A 17559-nucleotide genomic window follows, 5' to 3' on the forward strand; every position below is an offset into this window, starting at 1 on the left:
AGTCCTTCCCTACAATCTAGAGTGAATACCACACCCTTGCAACTTCTCCACCCATCTGCAACAATTTATCTTCCACGGTAGGGATAACAAAACAAAATAACCTTTAATGCATTTGAAAGTGAAAAGACTGAGCTTCAGGGTGGCTGTGGTCCTCAATCCTCACAGGAAATGTGGTGGGGCTGGGGAGTCCAGGGGGAGGGTCCAAACCTAGGATCTTAGGGGTGGGGTGCCCATGGGGCTCACAGCTCAGGAATGAAGAAGACTGGCAGAAAGCCTCCCCTCCCAGAGCAGCCCTCTGTCATCTAGTTCATAAGATAATGTTCCAGAAAGTCCTTAAAATCAGGAGGGCTAGCTAATGTCACACTTAAAAAGGAAAAGAAAAAGATAATGAAAGAGAGCAGGCTAACTGGAATCTGGTGTCTTGGTTTGGATCCTGGGGCAGAAAGAGGACGTTTGTGGGTCAATGCAAAATCCAAACAGTCTGAGTTATTTAACAGCGACGTACCAACATTTACTTCTCAGTTCTGAAAATGCACTGAGGCATGTAGGATTTTAACATCAGGAGAGGTTGGGTGAAGAGTGGAGAGACCCTCTACCTTTGCAAGTATCCTACAAATCTAAAATTATTCTGAAGCACAAAGCACAAGAGAGAAAGCAGGCATAGGAAATGAAGCTGACCCCTGCAGCAGAGGGCTATGCCCGTCTGTGGCACCTTTGGACCTGTCACCTATAGGTTCCTGTATCAAAATCCCCTCTGTTTTCACTCAGCACATCCTGCCCAGGGAATGACTAGCTCCCTCCCAGGCCTTGAAGTCTCCCACATGCCCTGGTGACCAGGGGGGTCCCCCGAATGCTCACTAAACCTGAAGATCCCCAGGAGGCCCACACCCACTGATGCCTCTGAGAGGGCATGGAAGTACCTCCCAGATCATTACATGGTAGTGGAAGCCATGCTCTGCCTGGCCAACCCCAGAATGCCTCCGTTAATTTTTCCGGGAGACCTTGAATCTCCAGGCTTGGATGCTGGGCAGAACCCTGCCACCTGCTGCTGCCATCACCAAGCAGTGCACAGGCTGCCCAGATCTCATCTCTCCACCCCTCTGACCTCTCCCGACCATAGCACCAGCATCTCAGCCTTCAATCCAGCAGCTCCTCTTCCCAGAACAGCTAAGCTCTCAAACCTGTCGTGTCCCAGCCCAGGCCTGAAGTTCTGCGGGCCTCAGGTTCAAGACACGCCCTCTCCTGGCAGGACAGCGTGCTGCCTCACCTGCAGGCAGGCAGCCTGCCCACCCTGGACCCTTGGCCTGCTTGGCTCGCAGCCCCATTCACGTGCCCACTTCAGGCCCCTAGGGCCTCTGTGTCTGGTCCCTGTGTGTCCTGCTCCTGTTTACCAGGCTACCGGCACCTGGGAGTCAGCCGCACCTGGTGACCAACATGCCTGCCTGCCTTACCTTCTTGGTCCACTCCACAATCCTGCCCTCAGTGAAGGTCTCGAACATCTCCTGGAAGAACACAGCCAGCTTCTGCTGAATCAGGGAGATGGTGATCTCGGAGATGGGCAGACTGGCCACCTGGGCGATGACGTCGGCCACACGGCCTGAGCCTTCCACCACCACACATGGGGTGCCATGGGTGATGGCATTGTAGATGGTCTGCAAGACACAGACCACCCGTGAGCCGGGATGTAAACCCTCACCCCGCTGTCACACTTCCTGAACTGGAGAAGTCTCTGACAACACTTGACATCAGGGCTAACAGGCTATATTGCCAAATTCCCTGAAAATACTGATTACTGCATCACCGTCCCCTGCTCAGGGGGGAGAGGCACCAGTCCTGACATGCTATGGGGTGGGCACCTGACACACCAGCCCCTCCAGGCCCATCACTTAGCAACACCAGCATGAGAGGACACAAAGGCATTTCCAGAAAGAGAGGGCATTGACTGAGCCAGAGACTTACTCCCTATTAAGGCCCAGGGTAAGACTGTGCTCTGGACAGGAGGATGTGGCCTGGGCAGAAGAACCGTAAGGAGGAATCCAAGAATGAAGTGGGTGGGGATCAGATGCACCCTGTCTCCCCAGGAAACCCCAGAGTTTCATTTTCACCTCCTGAGATTACTAAACATAAATGACATTTTCTATGTTCCTGCCCCAAATTGGCATGCTGTAATGTCCCATACATTCCTACAGCAGAGCTACCACGAACAAGGTGAACCACACACCATACAGTGGTTTCTGAATAAAGGTCCGTGGGCAGCATGTTAAATCCACTGAGGAACCTGTGTGATGTTCAGCTGCTGGTCCCGCAGGGCTGAGTATGGATGCAGAGTTGTAGAAACCCCCCACGGGTGCCCAGGGGTCCTGGAAGCAGGGGGCCATCAGCTCCATCCTGGCTGCAGTCCCCCCCCGGGGCCCCTCTTACTGGTCAATCACCCAGGGCCAAAGCCAGTGCCCCTTTCCCCCTCGCCTGGAGAGGACTCTGCCACACAGTGGACTGCACTTTCTCCATGTCATGGAGAACAAGCTCCTTGCCCTCTCCTTCCAATGACCAAATGGAATGCTGCTAACAGTGCTTTGGGTCAGTTGTCCCATGTGCAGCAGGACTTGGCCCAGGGGTCCCCACCCACGTGGCTGGTACTTACATGCAGTGTGCCAGGCCCTCCCTCCAACACCACACAGACGATGGGGATCTTGATGGCCACGCCTAGGAGGAAGCACAGAGTCCCAGTTACGGAATGTGGGACTCAGAACCTCCACCTGGCATGCCTCCCTACCCACTGCCAGCTCCCGCCTAATCATGGAGGTGTCAGTTGGGAGATGTGTCACAGATATTAAGCAGCTTTTAAAGCCTGATACTTTGGAGTCACACATCATCTGCTATTCTGTGCAGGTGAGAAAATTTGAGAGCCCGTGATGAATCCTCTCCTTACACGTGCCACCCCCGCACTCTTTCTGGATGGGAAGGGAAGGCAAGGACTGTGAACAGCAGAGTGACAGCATAGTGACAGCTGGGGTCCCCCAGCCAGTCTTCTCTGCTCAGCAGTTGCCAACAACCTCCTTGTTTCTGCAGCCCATTCATGATGCCTCAAGTCTGGGCACACCCTAGAACACCCCAGGCAGGTGGGCATAATGCACCGTGTGGCCCAGAAGCACAGCGTTGGAACCGTGGCAACGGAACCTCAGTCCTCTGTATGGACATTTGGTTCCACCCTGAGCCTTTCATCCAGCCTGAAGCCAGAGGTCTTGTGAAGAATTTAGAAATATCTTTCTCTAGGCAACTTGCTTTCTAAATTCCAACATGTCTCAATGTCTCCGCACACTGACATACCCCAAACACTCCCACCCCAGGTCTCTTAATCAAGCAGGGTCCTCAAAGTGTGATGCCCGACCAGCAAGTCAGTGTCCTCCGGGAACTTAGAAATGCAAGTTCCTGTCTACCCAGACCCAAGTCAGAGACCAAGGGTAGTCCTGGTTTGCAGGGGCTGGGCTGCTGAGCTGTCCAGGGATCTCTGGTGTGCCACAAAGCTTGAACATCTCTGCTCTCTAGCTGCCGAACCAACCCAGGTCCAGAGCTAGAGCCTCTGTTAAGTCGGGTCCCTCCTCACAGTATGTGCAAAACCCTGTGTATCTGACCCCCACTGTCCTGGAATCCACCCTCTCCCACCACGAGGGACTGAGTTTGTAAAGTGACCACAGGATGGGCTCTGACCTGGGAGTGAGCAGAAAAGCCAGGGCCTGCCTTGCCTTCCCTCCCCTGGTTACACAGAGCATGAGATTCCCTAAACAAGTGTAAAGAAATCCACGTGTGTCCTGAATGTGCCCCAAGTACGCTGCCTACAGCACATCCTATTCACGGCCAGCTGTGTCCCCGTCACCATGACCAGCCTGCTCCCCTCTCCAACTGAGCACCCATAAAAGCATGCTCCCTCACCTCCTCTTTCCTTTGTCTGCTCTGAAATGAACTTCTCCAGCTTGGTCCTCAGGGGAATCTCAACCCCATAGTGGCCATGGGTCCCGTCATCCACCAGAATGAAGTGGGAGTGGTTGCTGTCCAGACAGGTCAGGTGACCCTGGCCTTCCTCATCCATGATGTACTCGGCAGGGAAGCCACCCTGGGGGAGGCCAGGGAGGAGTCAAACACATGGATGGGAAGTTCTGTATCACACCTGCTGGAAATAGGGGCCTTGTGGGCTGGACAGTGACCCCCAGAGACATCAGGTCCTAATCCCTGGAACCTGTAAATGTGACCTTATTCAGAAGAAGTCTTTGTAGTTATGACTAAATTAAGGATCTTAACATAGGACAATTACCCTGATTTATCCAGGTGGTTCCTAAATGCCACCATATGTGTCCTTATAAGAGAGACAGAGGGGGATGTGACTACAGAGGCACATGTGAAAAGGAGTGGCCATGTGACCACAGAGGCAGAGACTGGAATGATGTGGCCCCAAGCCAAGGAAAGCCAGCAGCCACCAGGAGCTAAAAGAGGCAGAAATGGCTTCTCTGTACAGCCTTTGGAGGAAGCAAGACCCTGCCAGTGTCTTGATTTTGGCCAAGTAATGCTGATCTCAGAGTGCTAGCCTCCAGGACTATGGGAAAGGACATTTCTGTTGCTTGAAGCCGTCAGGTTAGCAATCATTAATTATAGCAGCCCCGGGCATGAATCCAGGAGAGGTGGCTGCTGGACCAATTGCTGTCCTCCAAGAATGACAGGGTTCCATCCAACCTAGGTGCTCATCACTGTGTGGTCTTGGCCATGTTACCTCCTTCTACCAAGTCCTGCTCACATTTGAGACTGTTAAGGTGACCAGTGGTGGCAAGTTAGGGACTTTTATGTGAACCTATCCTGTCATCTTCAGAGAGCAAACAAGAGTCTAGCCAAGTTAGCTACTTGTCCCAAGTCACCAGGGTCTAATAGACCACACTATGGGGGTTGTGAGCCCAGGTCTCCTTTAATCCTGTCCAGCTTTTTCCCTCTATTGTGCATGTACTCTGGTGCCCAGATGATGGTCTGTCCACTGCCGTACCCATAAGATCCTGACAGCACCTCCTCAGAGTCCCCCCACCCCGAGGCGGGCCGCACAGCTCACCGTGGGGTGGATCAGGCCCTCTCTGTTGTGCACAGTGCCCCACGTGGCAATCCCAATGGTGACGACTTCTCCTTCGTTGTAGCTGCTGCTCAGGCTGAAGTCACGCACGGCCTCACCCACCTGCTTCATCACACCGGTGTGGGACCCCCCAGTGATAATCCAGGCCCCTGGGGAAGGTGGGCAGGCACATGAGTCCTGGTGTGCACCCTGCCATGCATACACCTGACACCCAGAGCCCTGTGCACTTCTGACTCTCCTGCCCCCTAACTGCGGGGCTTTCAAACCCATGTTCAGGTGTAAGTCTCAAAAACATTAGTTAACAGAGAACCTCTCACTGACACCCCATGGATAACACAGCCTCCTCCGGCCCCCTCCCTACCGGCAGTGGAGGCTCAGGGCTTCCCGGCCCCTTCTCCAGGCCCAGAGGGCATCACCACTGGGCAGCTGAGTGAAGCCACATCTGCCCCACTGAACAGCCCAGGGGCAGCAGCAGTGTGTGGAGGATGGAGCTGTGGGTGGGCGAGGTGAGTGAGTCTGACCAGACCCTTCACCATCCGGCCAGGTGTGACCTTGGTGACTCCTGAGGGCTAACCAGTCCCAAAGTCTTGACTCTGCCTTGCAGGGACCCACTTGCCTGGCTCCATCTCCTCAGCCCCCTCAGCACTCCGGGGCCTACCTGTGGTCTGGGCCACCTTGACCAGGCCTCTGCGGAAGACGCTCTTCAGCCGGGGCTTCATGTTGAAGTCCTTGGCCCCGCCTGTGACCGAGATGAGGAGGTTGGGGACCTCGAGGCCCCAGTGCTGGGTCATGAGTTGGTAGGTCACACTGGAGGGAGTGTCCTGAGAGAGGCGGACGTACTGCAGGGAATCAGGAGACAGCAGAGGAGCCCCCAGTCAGTGGGCACCCACTCAAGTCCCCAGAAACCCTACACCCGGCCATGCCTGAGAGCCCCAGCCCAGCAAGTGGATGACTCATGGCCTGGTCTAGGTCCTACAAATACAAGTGGCCATGCCCAGGCAGCACACAGATAGACAGAAAAGGGGGAGATGAGGCCCAAGGAGCCAGCCTGTCATTCTCCCACAGCTCAGAACCACAGCACCTTCTCCATGTCCCCTGTTCTGTGAAGGCTGAAGCCCCTTGTGCCAGTTCCAGTCATGTGTCACAGTCCTGCCTGCCATCGACTCCTCTGGTGTGACACCAGAGTGTCTCTACTTCTCTTTACCCAGTGCCACCTCCCTCTTGGCCAGCACCTGCTCTAGGTCGCCTGGCCGTCATCACATGAAGTCAGCTGTCCTCGACTCTAGTTCAGACCTTGCTCAGAGGCTGCTCTTATTCTGAGCCTCTGGTTGCAGGAGACACCCTGTCCCTTCCCTTCTCAGGGACTCCTCCTATCGGGTTAGAGACCCAGCCAGCCTGGAATCACCCTTACAGCAGCTCAAAGGGACAGGGGCTTAGAGGGCACCCAATACTTGACAGTACTGATGCAGGGTGGCTCTGGGGCAGATGACCCCCAGGAAGTCTAGGACTGGTGTGACATCATCCCCAGGACCTTCCTTGTTCCATATCCTTAGCCACATGAGCAGGATCTTCATGACTCAGAAGAATTGAGTGGCAATGTCTCACTCCTCTAGTATAAGAGTTAGGGATTCCAGAAACCCAGCACAGAACTAAGTGGCTCCACCAGACCCCATAGGACTGTGGTGCTCAGTAGCTGGAAGAGAAGGCTGTGGGAAGGCTGGTTAAAATGCAAGTGAGTGGGACCCCCAATTCTGCAGGACTGGGATAGGGCTGAGAACTTGCTCAGTGATGCTGCCAGTCCAGGGATCACCCCGAAATCTGAAGTTCTGCCGGGATCCTGCCTTACCCTGCTCAACCACCTGGTGAAGCTCTCACCTTTCCTACCAGCCTCTGCTGTGCCATCCTATCCCTGAGATCCTCCCCACCTCCTCACTGCTACTCCTCCAGCACTGGTGCCTGTGTCCAGTGTGTTTCCCTGCTCCCTCCCGGGCCTGAAAAAACATCCAGGGCCTCCCAGACACAATTGACTCACACCACACACCTGGCTGCAGCTTTGACCTGCTCTGCAGTAACCAAGGATGCTGAAAGCACCATGCTTGCGTGCGCGTGTCCTGTTAGCCATGGGAAGCCCCCACTTGCCCCATCCTGGATGCTGAGAGGGTGCTGTACCCCAGGCCCAGGGTTTTAGCCAGCCTCCTACTCCCACCTTGGAAGTCTGGCCACTGTGCATCACCACTGGTGGGCTCTGGGGACAGGGTGATGGAAACCAACCTTTCCCACCTTCTGGCTCAGGCCTGTGAAGACAATGTCACCAAAGGCATCTGTTGGCATCTCCTGGACGTGCTTTTTTGGGTCCCATTCCTTGCCCTGGAAGGCCTGGGACCTGATGGCCTCCTCCAAGTGCTGCTCGCGCGTGTAGCCGCACTCACACACCACCTTCCTGCAAAGACCGCCCAGTCAGCACAGTGCCAGGGTGTCCCTCCTGCTCCCCGCTGGGGGAGGCCCCATGGAGAGTCAGGACTCTCGCCCCCACCCAGCAGGAACATGGCCCCCAGCCACCGTTATGTGTCAGTGTGGCCACATCGGGGCAGCAAAGAAGCACCTCTGCCCCACCCAGCCAATTACACCTTGTTTAACTGGAAATCTATAAATTTTTTAGAGTCCTATGTTGTGATGGTTAACAAATGACCTAAAAGACTAAATACAGATGAGACCAAATAAAAAAGAAAGTCTAAAACCTGAGCCAGCTGATACAGGGGACAGACTACTGGACCAGGAGGAAAGAAAAAACAGGTCTCTTGCCACTTGCTAAGTGTGGGATCTTAGGTACTTTGAATTTCAGTTTCTCAATCATTAAATGGGAAAAATAATACATTCCCTGACCTCAACCCTGACAAATTCATGAAGGTCAAATGAGGCTGTAATAATTTATAAAGTTATTTTATCAATGCAAATTAACTGAGCATGCTGAGAACCAGGGCTTGGTTAAGGGAACCACAGTGTGCCCCAAACCCAAGTGCTCCTGGTCCCCCTTTGGGCTGTCCTTTCACTGCTCACAAACCCGGTCCCTTGCTACCCGTGTTTCTGCTGCTTGTGTGGGGCCACCGGGGCTGAGAGCACAGGCCCGTCTGACCCTGCTTCAGACCCCTCCAGCAGATGCAAGGCACTTCTAGACTTGCAGGGATCTTAGAGAATACCCTGGGTGGCCTCCTCAATTTATGGGCCACGACAGGAAAGAAAGTCACCTGAGCTCTCATATCCTGGCCCAAGGCTAACCCAAATTTTCTTACATTTCTAACAAGCTGTCACAAGCTGCCTCCTTTCCCTCCTCTCTGAACCACTGCCCCCTGATGAGATCAGAGCTTAAGTCCATGTGGTGTTTCCAAGCCTGACACAGCGCAGGAACCACACTGAAACTGCTGACCCAGGAATTATGCAAAGAATTGCTCCCACTCAGGTAACATCTGAACAAACAGGCCATTCCCTCTGTTATCACCCTGGAGCAGCAGCTCCTTGCAGGAAACCTCATACTAATAAAGGTGTTTCTGGAAGTTTTCAGAACTAAACGCATACTGAGAGCAATGTTGTCAAAGCAGACAGAAGCATGAAAGGAGCAGAAAGTCCCATTTCTGCCTCAAATCCAACCTGTCTCCCCAGCCCTCATCAACCCATCAACACTTCTCCACGGGTTCAGGGTTCAGAGGAAAGAAGGGTCTGGGCTTCAATCGAGGGTGGCCCTGGACCCGACAACTAGGAACCAGATTGCGGTCTTCAAAATGTGTTTGAAACCAGCAGTTCCTATAAAGGAAGCTTGTGTATCACAAGTTCCCTATAAGACTACTTTTATAAACCTATTTTAAAATAACTAAGACTGGAGAACTCAATGCAAAGTACTCAGGCTATTGTCAGAATACATGCATGTAAAACCTGAAACTCTGATCCTGCACCAAGCACACTCGAGGTCACCAGCCACAAAGCTGTCCCCTAAAACACGGGGACAACTTTCTTTAAGTCAAGGTCTGGCCCGGGACTACCCTTGAGAAATGAAGACTCTTATCTGAAGAGGAGCCAAGCCAGGGTGTAAACCCCCACACATCTACAGGACACTTTTAGTGACAACACCCTGAGCATATCACAGCATCCCAGAAACAACAGTGCTCATTCACATCTGATTCCATGTCATAATCCTCTCCTATCGTCTCCACACAGGATGCTCCTCCCCCACTGTTATTCAGCAAATGTAAGCAGCTGGCTGCTACTTGTCCAGTGTGGGAAGTAAAAACTGACTCTGCCTTGGTCAGAGGTCAGAACTCAGAAAAGAGAACTACACAGAGTATGGTGAGAGGGAGCAGTTATACTCCCTGGAGAGTGGCCCAGGAGGGCTCCACAGCAGAAGCAGCATTTGCTTCAGGCCTTGAAGGATAAACGAGTTATACAGGTAACAAGAAGCAAGGAAGAGTGTGGCCTATTTGTGACACAGCACAGACTACAGTGTGGCTGGAAAGGAAACATAACCTAGAATCTATACACTTTTCGTCCTCAAGGAGTATCAACAAAGAGGGAGTTCTGGGTCATATGGTAGCTCTAGTCTTAATTTTTTGAGAAACCTTCATACTGTTTTCCAGAGTGGTTGTACCACTTTACATTCCCACCTGCAGTGTATGAGAGTTCTGTTTCTCCATGTTCTCACCAACACTTATTTCTCTTATTGATAACAGCCATCCTAACAGGTGTTTTGATTTGCATTTCCCTGATCATTGGTGATGTTGAGCACCTTTTCATATATCTGTTGGCCATCTGTAAGTCTTCCTTGGAAAAGTGTCTGTTCAGAGCTCTGCTCATTTTTTACTAGGACTGTTTCTTTTATATTGCTTTGTTATATGAGTTCTTTATATATTTTGGCTATTAGCTATAAGAAAATGGCCAGGAATTAGACTGTTGTCCTGAGACAAGTCTTTGGGGGACTTCGGTCCCTGGAAGGCAGAAGGCTACCGTAGCAAGCACAGATAAGATTGTTTAAAGGAAGCAGCTGATCCCTATAGCCTTTTCCTGCATACCTGAAAGCTATTAGTTAATCATCCTTCTCTGCACCTGAATCCATTCTAGGCTAATTTGACATAGGCTCTGCTGATTTGCTTGATGAGCATAAACATGAATAAATACGATGTGGCTGCAGAGATCTAGCCTCTCAGTCCTAGAGGCTGGGAGTCCCCTGTACCCATCTTTTCTCTCTGTTGGATCGATCTTGTGTGTGTTTTTTCTTAAGTCCTGCAGCACCTTCCTTTCATGCACACTCATTGTCAAGCTGGTCTCGGCAATTAGCTCCTTATCAGAGGTATTGTTGGCAATATCTTCTCCAATTCAGTTGGTCTCCTTTTTGTTTGTTGATGGTTTCTTTTGATTTTTAAATTTATGTAATCTGTTTATTTTTTCTTTTACTTCCCTTGCCTTTGGGGGTCAAGTTCACAAAAACCCCTCTGAGAACCAAGGTCCCTAAATAAGCTTATGTTTATGTTTCATCTATACAATGGAATACTACTCAGCTGCAAAAAAAGATAAAATACTGTCATTTGTGACATGGATGAATCTTGAGAGTATTGTGCCACACAAAAGAAATCAGGTGAAAGAAGACAAGAAATAGAAAATGTCGCTCACATGTGAGACATAAAGCAGAAAGCAAAAAACAAACAAACAAAACACAGACAACAGTATGGTGGTTACAGAGGGGAGGATGAGAGGATGAAGGGGTCAAATACACAGTGACGGGAGGAGAGTAGATTTCAGATGGTAAGCACACAATGGAGTACATGAATGTGGAATTATAAAGCTGTAAACCTCAAATTTATACAATGTTAACCACTTTTACCCCAATAAATGTAATAAAACAAGAAACACCACCCCGAAGCTCTCTATCCCAGGAACAGGACCGTGTGACATCCCTCCACAGATGCCCTCAGGTTTACACGAGTCAGGGGGAGCCCATGGTCCAGGAGAGCAACATCCAGCAGCTTGGAGGCAAAGTGGCCCTGCCTCCCACCTCACCCTCAGACAGGGTGGGCCTGTCTGGACTTGGCCTCTTCCTCAGTGAGGAGTCTGAGTTGTGGACTTTCCCCAGGGCCCTTTCCAGTCCCTGAGCCCCATAACACTATTCCAGAGGAGCATGAGCTGCTCTCGAGGTATGCAATGATGAGCCCGAACCACTGGATAGGTCTAAGCACTGTTACAGAGCAGTCACGACGTTATAACCCTGCACAAGTCACCTAAAGTCTCTACACCTCAACAGCAAAGCAGGGTGGGGCAAGACCCTTCCCCACAGCAAATCTGTGGGGTAACTGGAAGGCTCCAAGCACCCTGGGCCTGTGCAGACTGCCCCGGCTGAAGCTCTGCTCAGTCTTGATCTCACCAGTCTCTCCACATGGGAACAGAGAAAGAGTCCCTTACCCAGCATCAGACAGCTTAGAGCTTTCCACGAAGTACATGCATTCTTTCTTCTTGATATTTTCAGGAATCCATGAGCTGAGATTTTCCTGCTGAGGGTAGAAATGGCACTTTGAGATCCCCAGGCACAAAGGTGGATTTAATGGCAGTCACACCGGGCATGTGCCCTGAGCCCCGACTTCTGAAGGGCCCCTGCAAAACACCAACTTTACACTTTTTTCTAATGACACCAAGTTTGGTTTTATATGTGCAATTTTAACATTAATTGTACATAATATTTTTTATTTATTTAAAAATATGGTTAATATGTATTTTTATTTTCCCTATCTCTCTCTCTCTTTTTTTTAAGGGGCCCAATATTTTCTTCTTTGCCTGGGGCCTCAAATGACCTTAATCTACCTCTGGCCAGGCATCAAATCAACAGAACCCACACCTGCACATCCTGCACCTCCCTGGCTTCCAACAAGCTTCAAAGGGCTCTTTTCAGGAGAGGGACACCCGAGCCCTCCCACACTCAGGGTAGAGCACCCCCTTGACGAGGGTGCTCAGGTGTGCTTTCAGGATGGAGGAGAGGACCTGTGGAAGCACTTCCTCTTGGGCCCAATTTGAAATTTTATAGCACTTTACAGTTTATATGTCAACACTGCCTTCCTGGGAACACCTCAATATGGTGGAAAGGTGGTAGATGAGAATCTAGACACCTGCCTTGGTCCTGGTGGGAGGGCAGATTGAGACGCCCTCATCCCCACCTGAAAGGGACAGTGACATTCAAGAGTGCTCGACTGCATGGTCTTGTCCAGGGCCTCTGTGAAGCTAGCCCCGGACCCGGGCTGCGCTCAGGGCTTCCCAGTCAGATAGAGAATAGGAAGTCATTGCACAATAAGGTAATTTCCATGAGTCTAGCCAAGACAGCAGTGTTTGCCCTGCGCTTCCAAATTGGGCCAAGAGCAGAAAGTGACTGAGCCCCCACTCAGGGGTGGGATGGGGGGACAGACCTGGCACCTCCCATTTTCCATAGTTCTCTCTCCTCCAGGGTCTTTCTAGGCTACAGCCCCCCAGGGCAGAAGTCTCTGAACAGCAGACGCCCCCCTCCCCACACACTGTGCCCCAAGAGGGCTCTGGTGAACCCCTGACCACTAAAAGCCTACCTTCTCAGAGCTGTTGAAGAGGTACTGTGATCTTCTGCTCTTGCAGAGGCTGCTGTTGCTTCGCCGGAGATTGGGGACCAGGCCCAGGTCTGCCACTGTCCTGGACTGCACCCCAAAGCTCTCCTCCTGCTTGGAGCCAGCTTTCATCAGGGCTGAGGGCTCCATTCTGACACCCCTGGTCCAGCCTCCACAGTCCCCGACCTCTGTGAGGACAGGCTTCGCTTAGATTGGCTAGCCTGAGGGTTCTGGAAACACACCAGGAATGGGGGAGCTGAAATGGGTCAGAAGGGAAGAGACAAGTGTCCTGAGAGGGCTCATCAGGTTCCTGGTATGGAGCCTGGCCATTTGTCTGTCTGCCCAAACTATGTCCCTCAGCTAGGGTTCCCAGGTCACCAGAAAGTGCAGGCACATCCCAGGCCCCAGGTGTTCATTCATAATGGTGACTGGCTCAGGTGCTGTGAAAGGCCAGCGAGAGTGCTCCACCCCCACCTCTGCCACTTAAAGTGGGTCCAGCAACTCCTAGGAGCCAGAAACCAGGAAGGAACTCTGATCATGTGCAGTGTACACACAACATCCTGCCTCTGTGTTTCCTAACATCCATTCTCTACTTTCACTTTCCAAAAAGAAAAAAGACCCTACTAAGCACAAAGTGGTTTCAGCTTTTAGCACAGTCCTCCACCCACAAGGAAAGTCCCTAAAAAATTAAGTATCCTTTTCTCGAACCGTTTGCCCCCAGCGCTGATGCCACCCGTGTCCATCAGTAAAGCTGCACTGAGCAATGGAACAGAGCCATGATGCCCATGATCACTTCCTACACTGCCATACCCAAGTCATCTCACAACATTGTTCACATTACCCCACAGTGTCATCCCATGATGTTATTCACATTACCCTGTCCGTGGAGTTACACCCCTGCATCCAGTGGCTCCAAAGGTGTGAAGGAGAATCACAAGGTCTTACCTCCCTCTCCCACCCAGAAGCCCTTTCTGGCCACGTCACTTTCCACCACACATAACAGTCACTCACAGACAGGCCTTTCCCTGCCCATTCATCCAGCTCCAGGATGCAGTCACTGTGCTCTGGGGGGGGGGGGGGGTGTGAGGGACCTGTCAGGGAGTGAGGTGCCCACCCAGCCCTTACCTGGCTCAGCTCAATGCTGGTTGCTGACCTTGGGAAAATGCTCTGAGTGACACATAGGCCCAGACTTCCCCTCACCCCTGCATCTTCACTTACTCCCTCCCCCTTGGCCAGGCTCATTCCCAGACCCCAGACTTGCCCAGACGAAGTACACTTCCTGCCCGTGAAAACACTATGACAATACGAAACATTGGTACCAGGAGTAGGTGCTGCTGTGACAAACTGTATGAATATGGATGTGGCTTTGAAACTGGATCATCGGCAGAGGCTGGGAGAGTTTGGAGGTGGCACTGGGAAAAGCTTACACTGTTATGTGAAGAGTACATAAGCCTGGGGGTGTGGCTCCTTTCACCCAGGTTTTGAAGGATGGGGACACCCAAAGCTTTAGAAACATGATGCAGGCAAAGGGCCACTGCAAGGCCAATACCCAGCAGAGCAATAGGGGCAGGCAACCCAGACCTGCAGAGCCCCAGCATGTGATTCCAGCCTGGGCAGGACCCTGCCCAGTGTCTGCCCTTTGCTTGTCCCACCACTGTATTTTGGAAGCACCTGACTTGTCTGATTTCACAGGTTTACAGCTGGAGAGGAACCTGCCTCAGGAGGAATCTGCCTCTAGTCTCACCCACATCGAATTTAGTTAAGGTTTAGGTGAGAATTGGGACTTTTGAGTTGATGTTTGAATTCATTAAGACATTGGGGACTGCTGGAATGGAGTGAATGTATTTTGCATGTGAGAAGAAGATGGATTTGAGGGGAACAGGAGTGGAATGCAATAGTCTGAACGTGTTTCCCTAACAGTTCTGTGTTGAAGCCCTAACCCCCAAGGTGATGGTATTTGGAGGTGGGGCCTTTGGGAGGTGAGTAGGTCATGAGGGTGGAGTCCCTATAAATGGATTAGTGCCCTTATAAAGGAGACTCCAAAGACCTCCCTGCCACCATATTCATATGAGGTCACAAGGAGATGTCCGCAGAAGGGAGTTCTCATCAACCTTGCCAGCACCCTGACCTCGAACTTCCAGCCTCCAGGACTGTACGAAACAAACTTCTGTTGTTTATAAGCCACGCAGTCTGTGGGGTTCCATTACAGCAGCCAAATGGCCAGAACAACATGAACCAGCGGTGGCTCAGTAGTCCCTCTGGGGACCTAGCTCAGCACTCATGTGGACCTTACCCCTGGATGGCCCCTGTAGGATGGTCCTACAAGGATGGTCTGCTGTACTGTGCAGCAGCTCCCCTGGCCTCACAGGGGCACAGATGAGCTAGAAAGGGTTCTAGTTGACAGATAGGAAAATTAGACACCTGAAATCTCACAGGCAGACAGCTGCTCTCCAGGGCTCCTGCTCCCCTCTCCAGGACTGGGCCTTGCACAGGACAAGGATGACAGGATGGTAGAAAGGAAATGGGCTGAGCAGCAGACATATGTATGTGCCAGGAAGGATCTTGTCTTAAGAAACTCAGAAGGGCTCTAGTTTACGTTCACATTTCTCAGACAGTAGCCTATCTCAGCACAGTGCCAAATGCACTCTGAAACTAATGACTTCCAAGAGGATGGATGGATGGATGGACAGACAGACAGACTTACACAGGAAGAATGTGGTATACAAAATGCATCCCTATAAATGGCACCTGGCTCAGGACACCTAACAAGAATGTGGAGCTGTTCTCGCAGAGGGAACAGTCTGAACAGGGCCAAGGCCCATGTATCTGAATCTGAGCTCTGCACTGAGCAATCCCCAGGAGGACAGACGTGCAGACGGGACCCACAGGAACAGAGCACAGGCAGTCCATACCCATCTATTTCCCAGCCTGTGGTTCCTGCACCCCATATGCGGTGGAATGAAAGATCCCACCCCTGGTGTAAAACACCCCCCACCCTGGGGAACAGACAACAACGCCAAAGGAAGAAAAAAACTTTTATAGTTGCCACGTGGGCCCAGGACCATGGGAATTCACAGAGATGGGCTCCTTTATACCCCACCCATCTCAGCCCAAAAGACTCACCAGGAAACAGAGCAATGAAGTTTAAATGTAGTGCTGGCCTGGGCACACTGGCCAGTGACTGGCAGTGCCCCCCCCCCCGCCCCCCACTTCTCTCTCTACACCGGGTAGCTGCTTCTGCTATTCTTTTTCCGGCGTCTTCTGAACTTCTGGCTATGAAAGCATTTCGCGATTACAAATAGCTACACGCTAGGGAAGTGAATCCTGTGGTCTTGTCCAGGGACCCTGAACAAGAGCCCAAGACTGGCTAAGTCTTATCTCCCCAGGTCAAGGCACCGCGCACCCATCCTGGCAGACCGTTCCCTGGGCCCTGTCACGTGCCTGGAAACCCGAGCGCGGGGCCTCGGAGGCACAACCCAGTAGGTGCCTGCGCCGCTCCAGCCTCACCCCGCGCCCAGCCTGCACCCAGACCTGTGAGCCTGCACTCTTCCCTGTGTCCCAGCCGCGCCCCAGCTTGGGCCCTTGCTGGCCAGAGCCAAGGTCTCCGCATCCGGTGGCACACGCATCCTACCCCGCGCCCCCGGGCCCCGACTCACCCTCCTCGGACCAGAGCCTGTGGACCCCGGCGCACTTTACCCAGTCCCGCGTCTCCGATCCCGGCGCAGACATATATACACGCCCCACCCGCGCCTCCGCCCAGCGCCGGTCCCGCTACCTCGCCGCCGCACCCTGGTGGTGTCGATCCAGCCAGAGCGCGTACCTGCCGGGAGAGCCCGGTGCCCGCGTTATGGGCGCCGCTACGCAGGATCGTCGCCCTGGCCCTGCAGGGCCACCTGCATCCCGAGCCGAGCGTGCGCTCCACGCCGTCCCCGCACCTTCCGCGTGGGCCGCAGCACGCTCTGCGTCACTCGGCTGGAGAGCGCAGCCTGCCAAGTCCCGCACCCGCGGGAGAGCCAAGGACAATCGGTGTGAGCCAGGCCTACCCCAGACACCTGACCTGCGGAGTCTGGCCTCCTCGGAGGCCCCTGGACCAGCACAGTGCGGGTGTGTGCCTGCTGAGAGGCTAGCAGCAAGTTTCTCAGTTACACGAGATTCTCCTCAAGCCCTAAACCCACGAAAAGGGCAGACAGAAAAGGGGAGGGGGCACCAGCGGGAGGGGCATGAGACCTCAGTGGGCCTGGGGCTGGGTGAGCCACTCCCACCCTGACCCCTCTGCAAACTCTGTGGCTGCTGTTATCCCACTATGGCAGGTGCTGCCCCCAGTAGCACTGCCCCCTCTCAGAAGAATTGGCAGGGACTGAGTCTGACTCCTGAAAAGCTGACCCAGCTTTCCCTAAAGGTCCAAACCGTAATGCTCTCACCTCACAAAGGCCCTCTGCCCTCTCCTTCGGGCTGTCAGCTCGAAATGCCCCACTAGGGGAAGTGAATAGTGTCTGCAGCTTCTCCAATCAGGACCTGTAGGGCTGCCAGCTGACTCCTGGCTGACCAGCTACCCCCTCATTTCCTCCCCTGGCTTCACTGACCTAGTGACCAGAGTCCTCTGGAAGGTCCCTATCCTCCGCCTGCCCTTGTCTCCCTACAAAGGAGCCAGCTGGCAGTACCACAGGTCCACAGGCTGGCAGATGTCCCCTGTCTCATTATCCCACCATCAGGGTATCTCCAGCAGCTGTGGGAAGGTTCCAGAACCCACCAGAGCCCGTTGTACAGGGCAGCATTTGGTCCTTTATTGAGATGCTTTGAGAGGCACAAAGGCAGCTGGAGCCTCTCCTGCAAAGCAGTTACCATCCCAAA

At 52.8% G+C, this 17559-nt stretch overlaps 1 protein-coding gene across 9 annotated transcripts in view; it reads right to left on the reverse strand.

Annotated features, from left to right (window-relative positions):
- TRPM2 (transient receptor potential cation channel subfamily M member 2) overlaps nucleotides 1-17182 on the reverse strand; it is a 52857-nt gene extending 35675 nt beyond the window's left edge. For 3 of the 9 annotated variants that reach the window (XM_066370041.1, XM_066370036.1, XM_066370034.1), the window contains exons 1-9: nucleotides 17130-17182; nucleotides 12694-12964; nucleotides 11549-11637; nucleotides 7379-7547; nucleotides 5766-5946; nucleotides 5090-5256; nucleotides 3931-4111; nucleotides 2642-2703; nucleotides 1452-1652 (exon numbers count right to left, since the gene is read on the reverse strand). In XM_066370041.1, the coding sequence (XP_066226138.1) occupies nucleotides 1452-1652; nucleotides 2642-2703; nucleotides 3931-4111; nucleotides 5090-5256; nucleotides 5766-5946; nucleotides 7379-7547; nucleotides 11549-11637; nucleotides 12694-12858 (1215 nt within the window). In that variant the 5' untranslated portion in view covers nucleotides 12859-12964; nucleotides 17130-17182. Of the gene's footprint in view, nucleotides 1-1451; nucleotides 1653-2641; nucleotides 2704-3930; nucleotides 4112-5089; nucleotides 5257-5765; nucleotides 5947-7378; nucleotides 7548-11548; nucleotides 11638-12693; nucleotides 12965-16364; nucleotides 16429-17129 lie in introns of those variants that run through there. The other 6 variants (XM_066370042.1, XM_066370039.1, XM_066370037.1 and 3 more) reach the window with 5 other exon arrangements.
- Nucleotides 17183-17559: the final 377 nt, after the last annotated feature.

This window comes from Saccopteryx leptura, chromosome 2 (genome assembly GCF_036850995.1).
Source record: "Saccopteryx leptura isolate mSacLep1 chromosome 2, mSacLep1_pri_phased_curated, whole genome shotgun sequence".
NCBI classification, from domain to species: Eukaryota; Metazoa; Chordata; class Mammalia; order Chiroptera; family Emballonuridae; genus Saccopteryx; species Saccopteryx leptura.